Source organism: Microtus pennsylvanicus, chromosome 8 (genome assembly GCF_037038515.1).
Source record: "Microtus pennsylvanicus isolate mMicPen1 chromosome 8, mMicPen1.hap1, whole genome shotgun sequence".
NCBI classification, from domain to species: domain Eukaryota; kingdom Metazoa; phylum Chordata; class Mammalia; order Rodentia; family Cricetidae; genus Microtus; species Microtus pennsylvanicus.
In genome coordinates this window covers 45,769,215-45,788,603 of record NC_134586.1, presented here as the reverse complement: position 1 = coordinate 45,788,603, position 19,389 = coordinate 45,769,215, and the positions used below count along the sequence as shown (strand labels likewise).

Below are 19,389 nucleotides of genomic sequence, written 5' to 3'. Positions count from 1 at the left end.
GTAGGTGGAGTAAACAGAACAGAATGCCGGGAGGAAGAGGAAGTGAGCTCAGACTCCACAGCTCTTCTCTCGGGAGCAGACACCTCGAGAGAGACGCCATGCCCCGCTCCCGGGCAGACACACGCGATGAAGCTCCAACCTAGAATCTTCCCGGTAAGACCGGTGCTCACAGATTATTAGAGATGGGTTGATCGGTATATCAGAATTAGCCAGTAAGGGCAAGAGCTAAAGGGCCAAGCAGTGATTAAAAGAATACAGTGTCCGTGTAATTATTTAGGGTAAAGCTAGCTGTGCAGGTAGCCGGGGTGTTGGGGACGCAGCCCCGCCACTCTTATTACTACAGATTTGGAAAGATATTACATATTTCATTAAATTTCTTATAAATATCTCATTTAATATTCATACATGCAAATAGTATGTTTGGATTCAATGCACCCCCATTTCTTTCCCTTTGATTTCTCCCCAGCCCCTCTGTTTTCCCCTTCCAACTCACACTCTCTCTCTTTAGTTAACACCTGCTGTATGTCCTTAGTGATGCTCCTACGTGCACAGGGATCATCTGTTGGAGCATGGGTGGCCTCTCAGGGCCTATGACTTTGAACAAAAGTGACTCTCCCTTTCCCTATAGCCACTAGCCACCAGCCACCAGTAACTCCTCAGATGGGGTGGACTTATGAACTATGCCCCCATCTGTTAAGATTTTGGCTACCTTTATTTTACACATGTCTGTAATTCCAGCCCTGAGGAGGATTCATCTTTGGCTACATGGTAGCCTCAAGACCATCCTGGACATGAGGAAATGAGACCCTGTCTGGAAAAAAAATCTTCATATGTGTTCAGTGGCTTTATTTTTCTAATCACTAGCACCTCTTCTTGGTTCTTAGAAGTTCCATCTTTTTTTATCACATCTGTTCCTATGTGTTGTCTTGCCCTTCTCACTAGAGCTTTTTTTTTTAAAGATTTATTTATTTATTTATTATGTATACGATGTTCTGTCTGTGCGTATGCCCGCACGCCAGAAGAGGGCGCCAGATCTCATTACAGATGGTTGTGAGCCACCATGTGGTTGCTGGGAATTGAACTCAGGACCTCTGGAAGAGCAGCCAGTGCTCTTAACCACTGAGCCATCTCTCCAGCCCCTCACTAGAGCTTTTAGTATATGAAGAACTCTTGTTTGAAGTTCCTAACTGGCAATCCCATCAATGGTGTCACACCAGCGGCAAATCTGAAGCTCATTTGTTTTTTTTGTTTGTTTGTTTGTTTTTGTTTTTTGTTTTTCGAGACAGGGTTTCTCTGTGGTTTTGGAGCCTGTCCTGGAACTAGCTCTTGTAGACCAGGCTGGTCTCGAACTCACAGAGATCCGCCTGCCTCTGCCTCCCGAGTGCTGGGATTAAAGGCGTGTGCCACCACCGCCTGGCTTCTGAAACTCATTTGGTACAGGTATTATCTCTTCACTCTGCATCTTCTGCCTTTTCACGTGTTTTAGGATGTTTTTGTTGCTGCTGAATGTCAAGAATTCTGTCCTGGGTGTAAGGAACTGAGGTCAGGTGGCTTTGGGGAGGTACTGACAAGGTGCGAAGGAAAGGAGCATTCAGCAGTGCTGAGATCGGGCGTCAGTCTTGCAAAGTCTCTGCTGTCTGTGGCAGCAGGGGACATCACAAGAGCTCCTCAGTGCCCCACACCAGTCTTAAGTAGAATGAACTAACAGGAAGGGGCTGAAGTTAGATGTTTCCCTTCCCAAGGTTGGTAGTGTTCTGTTACACTCCAATTAGGCTTTCTGGAAGCTCTCTTGAAGGGAGGCCTTCTTAGGAAGGCCTGGTGGGCTTCAAAATGGTTTAGCGTCTTGTCCCCTGACGGAAGTGGGAGGAGCTTTTACTCCAATACTTGCTGTGAAGAGTTGGAAGTGGCAACTTTTCCCAGAGAAAACCTCACGAAACTGTGAAGTCCCTATAACTATCCCCCTTGAGGGTTTTCGCTCTCATTACTGTCCCACAGAGCCTCCAGAGTTTGTTAGGTAAGGGTTGGCTGTTCCTGCCTGGTAATGGTTTCTGTGGAAGGTTCTACACAGCTACTGGTTAGGTTTGGGAGAGGCAACCAACAAAAATAATTATTTTCTTGAATGGGGGGGTGAGAGTAGGAAGATAAGGTCTCGAGAGAGTTCCAGGTGTCTCCTCCTCCCGACATTCAGACCCCATGTAATTCCCTCCCTACGGGTGTGCATTGGATTGAACAAACAGAAAGGTGGCAAAGCAATGAATGGGATTTTTCATCTCTGAGATGAGGTCGGAAAAAGCCTGTAGTTTTAAATTTTGTTAGGAGGGTCTATCTGGCTTATCTTGTGACCCTGTCTTGACAGAAAGAGGAAGTCCCCTGGCAAGGACCTGAGGGAGGTCTCTGGTCACCAGCCAGTCAAGTACAGTTGACAAGAGAAACTTGATCCTTCCATCTGCCACACTTCCCCAGCTGAACCTTTTGATTGGACATCACACCGTGGCCAACCAACCTCATTCCCAACATGCAGAAATTGTGAAATCAGATATGCATTGTAGCTAGGCATCGTGGCCCACATCTTTAAGGGAAGCACTCAGGAGACTGAAGAGGGAGGATCTCTGTGAATCTGAGAACAGCCTGGTCTACGTGGCAAGTTCCAGGCCAGCTGAAGTAACATAGTGAGACCTTGTCTCAAAAACACAAACAAAAATGCAGAAACAAGAGTTTACCCGACTATATGTTGGAGCCTCTTCTTATGAGGCTATAGAAATTCATCTAGAAAGCGAGGGAAAGAGAATGGGTCTAATTTCTGTCAGGAGCAACCAGGAGTTATAGGTGTCAATATTCCAGAAGGAGAAATAGATTTGGGAGGCTGAGAGAGGAACCAACAAGCATTTACTCTGCTATCAGGGACTACAACCCTCTAAAAGTATAATTAATTATAGTTTTAAATGTGTTCTTTTATAAGTTGCCTTGGTCATACGAAGGCTGGAGTTCACATTAAAAAAAAAAGCAGAGGACTTTCCTCCCTTCCTTTAAGAGTGTTGGTACACTCTTCATAAACTCAGCATTGGGGATGGAGACAGGGAGGTCACTAGGGCTTGCTGCCTAACCAGCCTAACCTATTAGGTGAGCTCCAGGCCCATGTGAGATCCTGCTTCCCCAAACAGAGGCAGAAAGTGCCTAAAGAACCACATCCCAAGTGTTTTCTGCTGTCCACAGACATACACACACATGTACCTGTACACACATCTGCAACTGCATACACATGTGCACCCCCACATAAACAATCACGCACACATATCCATCAGAGGATTCCCCAAAACCAGCCCTCTGATTCAGTCTATCGGTTCCAAGTTCTTTCTTTGTGTTCACTGCCCAAACCCTGGCCACACTGTGATGTATTACTTTGACCTACTTTGCCTTCCTGGGTCTTTGCTGTCTGCAACATTCTTAAGGAAGTGGGAAAACACCTAGGCAGATTCAGGGGAGCTTTCTTCACTATGGGGCCATACTCCAAACTAACGGCATTTCTGAATCTAAAAGTCAAATGTCAGGTCTGGAGTATCTATGTTGGCCCTTGGCCCAGGTCAATATTTTACTCTGCCAAGTGTCCTGATCCCCGCTGCAGTGTCAGCAACATGCCAAGAGAACCTGCTAATTACTGTGACCACCCAAAGCACCCTTCCCACAAGTCTAGACACTTCGCAGTGGGATTTATGACACCTGTGCTCCTCACAAAGCCAGGGAGAACCAGTGCATTGTTTGAACGTCTTCCTGTCTTTCCAGGTTTGCCATATAGATGTCCAACGGCACCCCAGCTATATTTGAGATGCTTGCTTGGTAAGAGCTTCCCATTTATTAGACAGCCTTACTGCTAGAACTTTAAGTACAATGGGTCCCCAAAGACTTACAATCAGATGCTAATGTAATGATTTATAATGTAATTAAATTTTAGATGAGTTATAAGACAACAGTCTTCTAGACACCCAGGGACAATGTGATCCCGAGTGTTTTTTGTCCAACAGATGTGTCACAGAGGGAGTTAAGAGAATGCCTCCTGTCGGTTCGTGCAGAATGGAAAAGGATCTCCTGATGCTTCAGATCCTGACTGGAATGCCTAGGAAGACAGCTGTGTAGTTCTGACCTGGATCTGCTGATTGCCAATGACGAGATCTCTGAAGAGCCCATTCTCACATTTGATGGTGAAGTTATTACTCTATCTTAACTCTATGCCAGAAGGAAAACAAAATGTGCACGTGTGTCTGGAGGATAGACTGTTTTGTTGTAGTCGTTGCTACAAATTCCATTTTGAGCCCCATACTGTGCAGCTCTGTTTGAAAGGATTATTTAACTTAATGCTCAGAGAGGCCTCGTGTAGCACCCTTATCGTTCTCATTTTGCAAGCTTGGGAAAGCTCGGTGCTTATCTCAGGTTCACCAAACCAGGGACTGTCAGGTTTCAAATGTAAACCTTGCAAACCATTCTACAGTTGCGGTAGAGTACATGGATCCAGAGGGGTTATATCCAGCAGTTATTCATTAGTGCCAAAAATTCTGCCCTGGGTCAAGAGGGACTGGGTTGGTGCCCAAGCCTGCAGGATAGATGGATGAAAGCAATGACGGAAACATGTACAGAATAAACAAACGCATGAGGGAACTGGGTGGAGTTGTGGGTGGAAGGGGTGAGTGTGCACAGTGAAGGAGCCGGTGGGACAACGAGTGAGTGAATAGGAGAGGGAGTCCTCAGTGAGTGGATACAGGCTTGAATGGGGGAAGAGACAGTTTGAGGATGACTGGGTGAACTGGAGAGTGAATTTGAGTGCGTGGGTGAGTATGAGTACTCACTGAATGAATGAAGTGAATGAATGAAGGTGTGGCGAGCCTGCGCTACCTGAGGTCTACGCTCCTGGCAGCCGGTGGTGGGCTGCAGAGCCGCTACTCCACACACTACGGTAGGGAGGGCTGCTCCACCCGAGTCCTCACGGGCCTCCTCCCAGCCCTCCCCCTGCTTCTCATCTCCTCCCCCTCCACCTCCTCCCAGTCCTCCTCCGCAGCCGCCAGCCTAGACCCCAGTCCCGGGCGAGCCAGCCTGGACGCTGCGCGCTGCCGCCGTCACGGGGCCGCGATGCGCAGAGGGTCCCCGCCGCCCCGGGGCCGCCGCGCCGCACCATGAAGCTCCGCAGTAAGGCGGCAGCGCTGCTTCTCCTGGCGCTGGCCGTGCTGCTGCTGGCGCTGCTGTCCTTGCGCACCCGCCGCGACCCGGAGCCCCCTGGGTTCCCCGCGCTTCCCGAGGCTGCCCCTCAGCGCCGCCACGCGCCGGTCCCCACGCGCCCTCCGGAGCCGCACGCCTTCCCCGGGGTCGCCGGCCGACGCTCCCCTAGGCGCCGGCCCCCGCGTCCGCGCCCCCGAGCCGGCCGCCCGCGCGCCGCCAGCCGCGAGAAGTTGGCGAGGTGAGTCGTGGCAGCCTGGATCCCTCCCATCTGGGGACGAGCGTCTCGCTAACCGCACCGGTGCCAAGTTCAAGGGCGGCTTGGGGCTGGATGGATGGGAGAAGCGGATTCCAAGTTTCACCCACTCTTAACCTCTTTCCACCCCGTGAGACACGCAGACCACCCTGGTGACACCCATACCCCTCCATGAAGGAGTGTCAGGGAGAGCGGCTTGTAGATTTCGGGTCGCAAGTGTCAGGGCGAGGCGTCTGGTTGCATTCTTGCAAACATGTGCTCTTTGTTTAATTTTTCAAAAGCCATCGCCAGGCAACTGGAGCTCATTCTCTTGTTTCACGGGAGAATTCAGATCTTGATGGAGTTGGAAAAGTTGGATGTTGAGCCAGGACTGGCTTGCGTTCTGTGCAAGCTCTGGTACCCGCGTGCTGCCCGTGGAGCGGGCGTCTGGCTCAAATTGATTAGAAAGAAGTTTTGTTCTTGGACAGAGTGGTGCGTGGCACGGGGAAGAGGCAGACAGGGGGTTTTCTGATCTCTGTTGGAGCTGCAGGACCGCCAAAGGCTCCCGCTGGGAAACCATCTTAACCTTCGACCCTGCCCTCTCCCCACACGAGGCCGTCCACGCGGCTGCCTTTCATCGCAGCTTTTTTATCTTTGGTCTTGGTGTTACCGGATGCCCTCAGGTTAGGGATTCGCGTTCTTCTCCTTTGTTGTGGGGACGGTTTTGAACAGTCCCTGAGTCTTGTAGTTGGTCTGTTTCTTCTGCTCTTTCTGAGCTGCTGTTTCTAACTGCCTTGCAACGACCGCATTCGCTGGCTCCTTAATTGCTTGAAACAAGTTGAAGAATTCTTTTTTTACCATAATGACGAAGTCTGGGCGCTTTTTTTTCCTTTTAACTGTAGTTAAGAGAAACATGAAACCTTAAGAAGGAGCTGGGTCAGCTTTTCTCTCTCTACTTGCAATAAATGCACATGGATATGACAGGGGAGATAGAACCCTAGCAATCTCTTAATTTTTATTACTTTTTTATTACTTTGATTGTTTATTTTGTGTGTGCATGTTGAGGGAGGCATGTGTGGAGGTCAGAAGTCCTTGTTCAGAAGTGGTTTTATCTTTCCACTTGGTATGTGCTCGAAAAGGAATTCAGGTCCTCAGGCTTGGCAGTAGGCACCTTTACCCTCGGAGGCATCTTGCCACTTCCCGTGGAAGCCCTTAAAGTTCTTAGAACCCTTCTTGAGTGCTGACAATCCACTTTTAAAAAATCAGGCTATTTTTATTGCATAGTTAGTAGGATTTTTTTCCCCTCCAGTTTGCTGGGGTTTCTTATTTACACTAGGTTGTTTCAGAGTTAAGCTACAAGTTCATTATGATAAAAGCTGGCATCACTTAACATAAACAGTGTCAACTGCACCGTGTAAAGATAGCTATTAATAATTATACGCACACTGCAATACATACAGTGGTCCCTTTACAGCATCATGAAAACTTGTTTCAAATGTAAGTTCTCAGACCCCAGCTAGCCCTCCAGAATCGTAAAACCTGGGAGCAGAGCCAGTAATGTGTGTTTTCTCCTCCCTCCTTTGCACGCTGTGTGTACATACATGTTTGTGCATATGAAGACCAGAGTAGACATCCAGTATCTCTCTCAATTCTCCCCATCTTTTTTATTATTTTATCTTATTTTGAGACATGGTCTCTCACGGAACCAGGAGCTTGAAGATTTGGCTGCTGGCCAACTCTAGGGAGCCTCCTGTCTCCACCTCCCCAGAGCTGCTATTACAGAAGCTGGGGATCTGAGCCCAGGTCTTCATGCTTGGGCCTGCCCGCACGTCATCAATGGAGCCATCTCCTCAGCCCTCAGCTTTGCTTTGAGGACCCGTCAGAGTGGCAGAGCCGCTCCATGACGCACCCATGAGTGTTCTCTGAGTTTTAGGGACTCTGAATCAGAAGGGTTGTTTGTGCAGGACTTGCAGGTAAGAGTTAGACGAGGCTGAAGAACAAGGCAGCCTGGGGCTGGTGAGAACCCGCTGAGCCGTCGCTGCCAGGCCACTGTCCTGCCTGCAGTTATCACTGCACCGAAGCCTTTCTAAAGAACCATCATGGATTCTTGGATGTGTCTCATCCTTCAAGGTGTTAGGAACACTGGGGCAGCATCCTCTTGTCACCATCTGAACAAATTGGCTCTGACTCGCAGGAGATCATGAATAGAATCCCAATGGGCCCTAGAGAGAAGGTATATTGCCTCAGGCAACAGGATCCTGGAAACCATTTTTCTTTTGAACATATCTCCTCGATGATCACAGAAATGATGTCCAATGCCAGAGGAATAAAGAGCTAATTCACAAACTCTGAAAAGTGCGAAGAAACTGCCACCAGGCATCTCGGATTCAAATGCATAAACAGTCGGACATTTTCCGGGGGCTGCTTTCTTTCTTTTGTTGCCTCCACACCAAGGGTAACTCAAGGTTCAAAGAGAAAAGAGAGCCGGCGGGCAAGATCCCCACCGACTCCTTTATTGCTTTTCAAACTCTGCCTGGGTGAAATTTTTGTGGTTAAGAAAGAATTTCATCTAGGGAGGGAAGAGAAAACCTTGTGGCTTAATCTTTTTACGTGGCCAGAATCCAGAGGAGATAGAGGCTGCGTGATCTCATGTCTCCTTCGTGGTGAGGGTCAGGTTTGTGGTTGTAGTGAGCAGAAAACTTGAGGGTGGATGGGACCCAGCCGGCCACCTGCTGACCACTCAGTGCCCAGGCTGGCCCCCTGAGGGCCCTGCTGTAAGTGCAGTTCTGCCATGTCAGTGTGGGGAAGGAGGCTTTCGCCTTTCACATCTTGTTTTCATTTTCAGCACATTTTCCATGGGCTTGCCTGGTTAGCAGGCAGACCCTACAATTTTAGAACTAGCCATTTGTATGCAATCTGTCCTGTGGTGACTTCCTTCTCTCTAAACATGAGGCCATGAGGGACAGTCTGGGCTTTCAAGTCACGGATGCGATCTCAAAGTGGACATCATCCTGGAAGTGACCATCACTGTAGAGCCCAACAAGATGAAATTCGCCTTCTGTTTTGGTTTATTGGTGGTTTGTACCTGGCTGGCTTCCAAAAAGAATTTGAGGTGACTACAGTAAAAAATACATATGCGGGGCTGGGGAGATGGCTCAGAGGTTAAGAGCATTGCCTGCTCCTCCAAAGGTCTTGAGTTCAATTCCCAGCAACCACATGGTGGCTCACAACCATCTGTAATGGGGTCTGGTGCCCTCTTCTGGCCTGCAGGCATACACACAGACAGAACATTGTATACATAATAAATAAATATTTTAAAAAGATACATATGCAATAAAGTCATTAAAATAGCTGTATAAGAGGGTCATGGAGGGGAGTAATAAGTACTGTTTGCTAAAAATCGAGACCACTATTACTGAAGGAGTAAGTGCTAAATTTAGTTATAAGCTTCCAGGCAGCCAAATGAAAAAGGGAACATGATGAGCTACCCAATCTTCAGTGAATGATAAGAACTTTGCTAAGAGATTTTTTTTAAAAAATGAAGCTAAATTCTAAAATAAGTGTTTTCCTTGTGAATAGATTTCAGACTTTTGAAGACTATATTTCCATTTTGCTTCAGAAAACTCTTTGAGCCTTCACGTGGAAAAGGAAGCTTAAAGCAGTTAGGGATCAGCAATATAAAAAAGAAATAGGGCTGAGTGTTGGGTCGCCGAGCCGAGCGCTTGGCGTGCCGGTGTGAGCACCCGATTTTGGATCTGCAGAGCTCAGGTCCAGCTGCACACGGTAACTTCTACAATCCCAGCTTTTATATATTGAGATGGGAGGCCAAGAAAGGAGAATCCCCCAGAAACTTAAGGGCTAGCTAGACTGGCTTATACACCTGGTGGAAAGCGAGGACACTCCCAAGGTTATCCTTCGTCTTTTCTTCATCTATAAAGAAATGAGCAGATGATCCAAAGTTTCCTGAGATCTCTCCCAGCTCTGACGTGATGATCCTGTGATGAGCACATACATTCATCAGCAAGATTGCACCCGTCACTGTCACATGCTGTCACTTGCGAGATCAATTCCACATTCCCTGCACTGTCTCACTGATTGCTCAGACTCAGAACCGTCCTTGAACTCTATTCTTTGTCTTCTGGGGGTAGCCTGTTTTCTCTTAAAATAGGGCCTTTTTTCAGAAAAAAAAATGCTGCAGGTATTTATTTTGTGTGTGTATGTGCATGAGCTTGCCACATTGTGCACGTGCAGGGGTCAGAGGTCAGAGGTCAGAGGACAGCTTGTAGTAGCTGGTTCTCTCCTTCCACCATGAACTCAAGCTGTCAGGTTCAGCGGCAAGCTCCTTGCCCGCTGACTCTCTTGCCAGCTCCTAAAATGTGGTTTCTGAAAAGGACTTGGGCTCCCTCCTGGTCCCGTGATATGCCTCTGTCAATATACTCCACAGTTGTTGGGCAAATGTTTCTGGCACACAGACCGCTAGGCACTTGCTGTGCAGGGGAGAATGGAGTCTCCGCCCTCCTGGGATTTGAATGGAGAGGAGACAATGGAGAAGCTGCTGGTTGCACTTGGCCGCCTCCCCAGCCACCCCAGTGAGAGGAAACACATCCTTGCTCCTCACCAGTTTCCTGCGGTTCCCTTTGATCTTTGAGATGAGTCTCATTAGAGGGTTCGTGCCTGAACAAAGGTCTCAATAAACAGGGATGATGTCATGTAGCAGAATCTATCTGTCGCCCTCTCAGAATTAGATGCTGGCCTTAGAGGACAGTCATGACCTCAAGGACTTGAGCGACCTGTATGATGTTATGTAGCTTGCGTCTTGATTCTCTTCCCAGATCATTTTCTAATCATGTGTAAGCACATGCGAGTGTGTGTGTGTGTGTGTGTGTGTGTGTGTATGTGTTTTTGTGTGCATGTGGTCTAGAGCACACGTGTTAGATAGCTCAAGGGCAACTTTCCAGACTGGTATTTCCTCCTACCATGTGGGTCCATTTGTCCAGCTTGGTTGCAAGTGCCTTTGCCGAATGTGACATCTTGTGGACCCTAGAACTCAGCTTTGTTGTCTGACACATACCCACTCCCACTCAAGTTAGTCCTATTAGTTCGGCCACAAAACATGCTTCCCACCATCTCTACCATCCTTTGGACCACTGCAGAAGCCTACTCTGGTTTGAGTGGGTCTACTCTAGCGCCCTCTATAGTTCATTTTCCATATAGCTGTTGAAATAATCTTGAACAAGTTAGACCAAAGCAGGTCACTGTGCCAGTTTAGAGCTGTCCAGTGTGTGTGTGTGTGTGTGTGTGTGTGTGTGTGTGTGTGTGTGTGTGTGTTCCCATCACACTAAGAATAAAATTCTTGGGTGGGAGAAATTCATCAACCTGTAAAAGCATGTTCCTTGTAAGGCTCATGACCTAAATTAGATCTTCATGATTCACATAAAATGCATTTCTAGCTATCCTGGGGTGAGATGAGAGGTGGAGACAGAATTGCCCAGAAAGTTGAGGACTAGCTAACCTGCTTTATGCAGCAAACCATCAGAAACAAGTGAGAGCCTGCCTTGGCAAGATGGGAACCCCCAAAGTTGTCCTCTCACCTCCACACATGTGCATGTCCCCATATAAATAAATCAACTATGAGCCCTTGCCCGTCTCAGTTTCTCTAAGCCCTGCCCTCATCTCTTTCTATTCTCCCTCAGTCACTGGACTGCATGTAGAAGGAGCTGTCGGCGCCATTTGTAGTGATGAGCTGCAGGCAGGCCTGCTTTTCGTCCCGAAATAACAACACACAAATTGTATTCATTTAAACACCGCCTGGCCCATTAGTTTCAGCTTCTTATTGGCTAATTCTCACATCTTGATTAACCTGTTTCTAATAATCTGTGTAGCACCACGAGGTGGCTTACCAGGGAAGATTCAGCATATCTGACCTGGCGGCTGGCTCCATGGTGTCTCTCTCACTACCTTCTACCCAGCATCCTGTTCTGTTTTCTCTGCCTACCTAATTTTTTCTGTCCTAACAAAGGGCCAAGGCAATTTCTTTATTAACCAATGAAAGTAACACATAGACCCTCCTCCATCAACTGTGTTCCTCTCCACATCCTCATCTAGCAAGGGGCCTCACTTTCGGGTCTATGTTCCAATGTCCTATTAACAAAGACGCCTTCCAAGATGTGCATGGACACTTCCCATCCCTCTAGATCTCCTAGCTCATCCTGGTCCATAGTCTGTTTTCGTTGCATCCAAAGCTGTGCGAGCACTGGGTTTGATTTACTCCTCCCATCCCAGGTGCACTGCCTGCATCATTAATCACTTAGCCTGAGCGCTAAGGCAGAGATGACCTCATGGTGGCTACTCCGTGAGTATTTATGGACCGAACTAGAGAACAGAGGCAGGGTCCACCTTGTCCCAGCCAGTACCCAGCTTCTGCGACTTATAAGATCTTCCACTGCTGGGGTTCAACTGTGTTGATGAAGTCATATTGAGACATTCTTATTAATGTCCATTTAGAGTCCCTGTTCCAGGGTCCCATTCAGCAGACTTTGTTGTATGTTGTCATCTTTTAAAGCTGGACACTGCAGTCGTTTCTTAGACTGCCTATTTCTGACAGGTTTGGGTGGGGCTTGCTTTTAGGTTTTGCCATAGGCATTTAAGGCATTTGCCACCTGGGAAGAACACTGGTTGGTTATTTGGGAAGCTCTCCTTATCAGAATACTTGAAAAATTTTACTCACGTAAAATATTATAGTCCCAGATTATGGGGCTCTAGAAGAAAAACCATCTGCACTATAGCGTTTCTCATGTGTGCTCTGTCTGCAAGATTCACAACAGGCTGGATGAGGCGGTGCACACCTTTATTCCCAGCATTGACAAGGCAAAGGCAGGCAGATCTCTATGTGTTTAAGGGCAGCCTTTTCTATATAGACAGCTCTAGGCCAGCCAAGGTTACAAAGACAAAAAACGGCAGCAACAACAACAAAAGCCTACTAACTTGGGCCTGGTCACCTGACTGAGGTGGCACTTGCTGGGTGGTCACCCTGTCCTGTCTCCCTTCCTGTTCTGCATACAGGAAGGAAACATGACCCACAGGTGAGGTGTGTGGAGTTTGCTCTGATCCTGGAAGGCCGAGTGTTGCCATGGCTTACTTGGGGTCCTCCTGCAGGAGATTGGTGTCTCTTCCATTGGTCACTTACTCCCCTGTTCCTCTCAGTCTGGACACAAGACTCTCCATGCTTTCTTTGGGTTGGGCCTTCATATGGCTGTTCTGTTGCTAAAACTGTTCCCATTTTGTCCACTAGGAGCTCATCCTGTCCTTGACTGCATGTCCCCTGCATGAATTTTTGGTTTGGCTTTGTGTCAGGTGGTCACTCAAGCCTGGGATCTCACATATAATGCACAAGCGCTCTCCCACTGAGCCACAGACAAGCCTGGTTTTATCTGTAGTTGGGAATTGGGTACTTTACTCTCTGGCACTATGGTAACTTATGTGTGTTGGGGGAGGGGGCAGGAATAGTACTTGTAACTAAGAGCTGGACACTAGGCGTGCTCGCTAATCTTGGGATGCTATTTCTTAGATGCCTTCAAGCTGAAAGAGCAAAATATATATTATGTGTCTATACTTACCTGAAGATTTGCATGCTTCTTAAGTCTTTTCATATATGATCATCAATGTTTACGTTTAGCTAAACATGGGTTCCTGCGGATGTCTCCAGCTCTAACTGTGTGAATCGTCCTTGCCTCCTTCACTCCCATATAAAGGAGAGGGGTGCTTTGATTTCCCAGGAGCTCCAGTGGATGGAGTTTCTCTCTCATCCCATTGTCTTTGCTTGATTGCCTGTAATTTGGAGGAAGGGAGTAGGAAAGAATGGAGGATCAGATTCAGGTCAGATCAGCTAGTTGATGTAAGCTAAGCAAGTCTCATCCATTGAGACTACTTGTGCCCCCTGGGGGAGCGTGTATGGTAGATGTTGTTCTTGGCGTCTGTCTTAGTTAGGGTTTCTATTGCTGTGAAGAGGCACTCTGACCATGGCAACTCTTATAAAGGAAAGCATTTAATTGGGCTTGACTTACAGTTCAGAGATTTAGTCCATTATCATCATGGCGAGAAGCATGGTGGCATGTAGGCAGACATGGTCCTGGAGAAGCAGCTGCGAGTTCAACATCTGGATCTGCAGGCAGCAGAAAGAGAATGAGTCACACTAGGCCTGGCTTGAGTTTCTGAAACCTCAAAGCTCCATCCCCCACCCTGTGACACATTTCCTCCAACAATGCCACAGCTACTTCATCAAGGCCACATGTCCCAATAGTGCCCATTCCTATGAGATAGTGACGGTTTTCATCCAAACTATCATAGCATTTGATTTCCATTTCCTCAGTACCTCCGCAATTATTGTGTGAGCCACACTCCACAGATGAGGTAAGCCCAGATGGCAGCCCATTCTTTCTGAATTGTAAGCTTTGTGTATCCAGGACCAAGCACACCAATCCCTTCGTTTCTCTTGCTACAGCTACTTTGCCCAAAAGGATCAACTTACAACATTGGACAGAACTCCATCTTCTAGATCTAACTAGAGGAACAGCCCCGGGTGCTCCTGAGGAAATCAGCTGTAGGACGAAAGCTTCATGAGGGGCAGTAGAGAAAGGAAAAGAAGAAGGGGCTATATTGGTTAGCTTTTTCATTGTTGTGACAAGCAACTAGAGTGAGTGTTTCATTTGGCTCACAGTTTGAGGGTACAGTCCATCATGGTGGTGAAGTCACTGTAGCAGGAGACGGAGACAGATGATCGCATAGCAGCTCCAGTCAGGAAGCAGAGAGCTGAATGCTGATGCTCAGCTCACTTTCTCCTCTTGATGCAGTCCAGGACTGCAGACAGTGGAATGGTGCCGCCCACACTTAGGGTGGCTCTTTGCCCTTCAGTTAGGCTAGAAACTCCATTACAGATATACACAGATGTTTGTTCCATGATGACCCTAGCTCCTGTCATGTTTACAGTCAGTATTAACCATCATAGATTAGTATTGAGTACTTGGAGAACACTGGCAAGTCTCAGAATCAACAGAGAGATTCATCCAGCCTCGGCTCCTCCTGTGACACCTGCTAGAGCTGCAGTCTCTCCTATTTACATCTGGAGTCATCTTATCTGAACTAGGTTTTCCTAATCAAAATCTTGGAGTCATTGATGGAGCAAAGAGGAGTGGTTTCAGGACAAAAGGGAATGGTTTCAGGGTACACAAAGGAAGTAAGAATCTGCTATGCCACGGCAGCCACTTTGTATGCTTGCTTGCATACTAAGCTGTAGGCGATTTATAGGTAGGTAACCTCTGACCCACTGAGAAATCTGGGCTGCATTGAGAGGGTATAGGAACCCACATGGGGTGGAGATGAGAGGCAACACAGCGGCCAGAGGCACTGGACTGGGATGAGGAGGGAGCAACTGTGGTTCCAAGGTCATCTCTATCTTCCACCCACAGCTCTGTCCCAAACTTTCTAGTTTCCAGAACCTAGTAAACACCCCTGTTCTCTGGATCTGGTTTGGGTTGTGTGTCTATCACTTACCCCAAAATAAACACAGCTAACTCGGACTCACAGCACCTGTTCTTACCACCTTTACTAAGTGCAGTCAACACTGGGCAAATTCACTCCTCCACACATACACAGGCAAACTTGTCTGGGAGAAAACTTGACCACTGTTTTATTTTTCTAAAGAACCTTTATGTTTTCATCTATAATGAAATAAATAGACAAAATTTTATAGTGCCTGTACCTGTATTTCATCCCAATGTAAAAATTAAACAAAAGATGAAAATTTTATTGATGATAAAGTGTAAAAATTAAACAAAAGATGAAAATTTTATTGATGATAAAGTTCATTTTCTATTTTTCTAGAATACTTCCCAGCGTTTAGCTAATTTCAGATTATGAAGTTCTGAAAACTATGGCCTGAGAAATAGTTGTTTTCTTTACTTGGTTCCTTATTGGTTGCTTTCCTTGTTGCAGTAAAAAAATAGTTACAAAGAAGCCCTACCTAAGGAAGGGTTCTCTGTGGCTCACAGTTGGAGGGTACCAGTCCATCCTCCTGAGACAGCTGATCACACTCCATCCGCAGTCAGGAAGCAGAGACAGATGCTGGTGCTCAGCTCATTTTATTCAGTCCAGCACATCAACCCAAGGGATAATGTCCCCTACATCATAGGTAGATAGGTCTTTCCACTTCATTTAAGCCTTTCTGGTAATACCTGCATAGATGCATCCACATGTATGTTTCCAGTCAAGCTGGCAGTAAAGAGCATCCTTATTGAAATCTCCTGATTTTGTCACAGCAGAGTAGCTTCAGTGTGTTTTAAATGTGACTCTTATTTGATACCATGACTGTTAATACACGAAATATTGTAATCTTCTAGCAGAAATGCATATTGTACAATATGAGACCCACATCTTCCATAAGACATAAAGAATACATTATCAAAATTATGACTTCTGAATCTGTGGATTCAGGAACTGAAGTCTGGAGAAGTCAGATAAGGATTGACGTAGAGCATCTGGTACAGGGCTCACTCACAGCCCCCTTCAGAGTATTTTGTTGTCCTAGGGCACTATCCCTGCCCACCACTTGTAGGGAGTCAAGCCATAACTGAACCCAGATGCCTCCTGTGTGATTTTAAATACATCAATCTTAAGGAAACCTTGGCTTTCTCACAGGCTCACTGGTAAAATGAGATTATGCAAGTGAAGTGCCAGAATAAGGCGCGAAGTATCAGCATAGAACATGAAGTACCAGCCTAGGACACGAAGTGCCAACATAGGGCACAAAGTACCAGCATAGGGCATCAAGTGAAAACATAGGGCACCAAGTGACAGTATAGAGCATGAAGTACCAGCATAGGGCATCAAGCGACAGCATAGGGCACCAAGCGACAGCATAGAACATGAAGTACCAGCCTAGGACACGAAGTACCAGCATAGGACATGAAGTACCAGCATAGAGCATGAAGTACCAGCATAGGGCACCAAGCGACAGCATAGAGCATGAAGTACCAGCATAGGGCACCAAGCGACAGCGTAGAGCATGAAGTACCAGCATAGGGCACCAAGCGACAGCGTAGAGCATGAAGTACCAGCATGGGTCGTGTGGCACAAGGAACTGAGAGCGCTAGTGAGGCTCAGAGGCACATTCGAGCAGACTCTTGAAGGGGGAAGAGTTCAGACTTGAGGACACTGAGACTTGCCTTCCATGTGTATGAATGGTCACAAGGCCCTGTCTCTTGACTGATGTCTGATAGAGTGGAGGAGACAGAACCCTTCATACTGACTCCTAGAGAGTTTCAGATCTGGTATCCTGGCCAACTAGAACTTTGATGTCTCTTCAAGGACACAGAATCAGTTGGTTTAATCTTAAGAAAGTAGGGTGTGGGCTATTTTCCTGAGAATTAAGCAGTGTCCTTGGGAGCCTCCGTGCAGGATTTTGTCCCTGATACATCTCCTCAGGGTCCGTGGCTGTGATGTGACACAGGCCTTTGTGCTCTATTTCTTTCCTCTCATTTTTCTGAGAACTTCAAGTTCTTAACGTTGTCAGACTAGTGACCCTAAAGTTATACACATTCAAGTAATCAATTTTTTATCGACAGAGAGAAGGGGTTAATGGAAACCCGGGTCATTTTCTGAGAATTTTATGAAGCATGCCCGCCCTTTAATTTGCTTTACAACAAATTAGAGCTTGTATGCTGAACTGTCTCCCAGCCTGATTTGGACACGAATACAACATATTTAGAGAAACACGAGAATGTCTGATAAAGATAATATTTAATTATAATCATGATGTGTCGGGGACCATCCTTGACAAAAATACCACTTGCCATGGTAGGGACATGGGGATCAGAAACATAAGAAAAGAGTATGAAGATGCAAAAATAATAAAAGAGAAACATAGAATAGTATCAGGAGGGAGTTCCAGTGAATACTGAAGTTGCCCACATTTAATTTCTTATTGCTTAAAATGCCCTGACCCCAAAAGGTAGAAGTAAGATTTAAAAAAACTGCATTAACATGATACAAGGAGATGAACACACCAACTGAATGTCGGGTCCTACATGCATAATTAAACATTCTGTTGCTAGGACAAAACAAGTCATATTCACACCCTAGACCAAAACATTCTGTGGGCAAACCATTCTGTTGGTGGAATCCAATGTTATCTCCTTAGGGGAATTGGAACCTTAGTTGGATCCTTAGACTTTTGTTTGAGGTAGAAACATATCTACTTCTCTCTTCCTGAAATGCAGGGTCTGGATAATAGCCACTTCTGTTGACAATAACCTGGAGAGAGCAGAAGTCTCTGCTCTAAGTCTGGGTTGGACCTTTGTTTGAGGTAGAAACAGACAATAACCTTGAAGGGATAGAGGTAAGGTCCAACTCTCTGACCTTTGGTCAATGTGGAAATAGGCTCACATTTTTGGGTCTCCACAATGATGATAATGACTACTTCATCCTTACTCTATGCACAGAACTGAGCCAGGCATGCGGCACATGCCTGTAATCTCAGCACTAGAGTGAATGGGAGAGACAGAGAGAGACAAATGGAGAGAGAACACCAGTCATGTATGGTACTATTCTAGTTAGCTTTCTTCTGCATGATAAAACACTGACCAAACCAAGGGAGAAAAGAGTTTATTTAGTTTATAGGTCACATCCACCATCAAGGGAAGCCAAGGCAGGTCCTGGAGGGAGGAACTGATACAGAGGCCAAAAAGAAATACTGGTTTGTGCTTTGTAGTTTGCTTGGCCAGCTTTCTTATACAACCCCAAGGCCACAGGCCCAGGAGTGACCCCATCACAGTGGGCAGGGAGTGGGCCCACCATATCAATTATTAATCAAGAAAGTGCTCCCACAGTCATGCCTATGGGTCAGTCCAAAGGAGCTGATTCTTTAGTTCAGATTCCCTCCTCCCAGAGTTGACATCTGAAGCAAACTATGACAGGTACGAAATTTGTTGAAGGGTCACTTCATTTAATCTCCACCATCACCTGACAGGTCACTCCTGTCTCTGGCTGACCCAGAACAGCTTCCCTAGCAAGCAGTAGGTTCCCAGACCCGTCCCCATCCCCAGTATCACTTCATCATGAACACAAACTCTGCCACTGCAAAGGAGACAAAGGCCCAGTTACAGGTGTGACCAGGACCATCCTTCCCCTGCGCTTCAGCTTTGTGTGAGTGACATTCTCAGGTGCTTTCCCCCAGTGGAACAATTGCCTTCGATCCAGGCATGTGCCCTTGGGTCCCAGGCATCTCTGCACTCCCTGACGGCCACACCTGGGACCTGTGCCTGCAACTTAAGAGGCTTCGATCCAAACCTCAGGGACTGAAAACTGAAGAGCAGTTCCCCTAAAGTATAAATGAGGTTCTATTATTTGAAACTCCTAAGGATGACAAAGGCCAGCAGACATCCAGTGTCACCCAAGTATCTGTTTTACAGATAGAAAGCCCCAGGGTAGAGGTGGTGAAAGCTTTTGCCCTAGATAGTACAGCCAAAAGGTAGAAATTGTACCATGTCTATGGGCCTCCAAGATCAAAACTGCTAAACACATGCTGTGCTTGGGGACAAATCCCATATTCTGAACCCTTTATCACTACTGAGAATACCTTTGGAAAAGATCTCTTTGATACAGTCTCTTCCTTTTCTTTTAATTGAAATGTATACTTATATAAAGTCAGTTAAAAAAAAAGCCGTCCCTTTTCAGTTTAAAAAAAATTGTAGGATCAGTGAGACAGATGAGTGGATAAAGGTGCTTTTTCCTCTGAGCTCCACATGTGGGCTGTGACATACACGTACCTGCATCTGCACATGTGCGTGCACACATGCAACATAAATGATTAAAATCTTGTTATAAAAAATAAAATGTACATGTATGTATTCATACCCTTACATATATTGTATATCATTCTTAAAAACCAAAACGTAACA

At 46.5% G+C, this 19,389-nt stretch overlaps 1 protein-coding gene across 1 annotated transcript in view; it reads left to right on the top strand.

Annotated features, from left to right (window-relative positions):
• Positions 1-5,035: 5,035 nt before the first annotated feature.
• The window catches only part of Gxylt2 (glucoside xylosyltransferase 2), a 107,193-nt gene continuing 92,839 nt past the window's right edge, over positions 5,036-19,389 (top strand). The window contains exon 1 of the mRNA XM_075983337.1: positions 5,036-5,443. Within this exon, the coding sequence (XP_075839452.1) occupies positions 5,163-5,443 (281 nt within the window). The 5' untranslated portion in view covers positions 5,036-5,162. The remainder of the gene's footprint in view (positions 5,444-19,389) is intronic.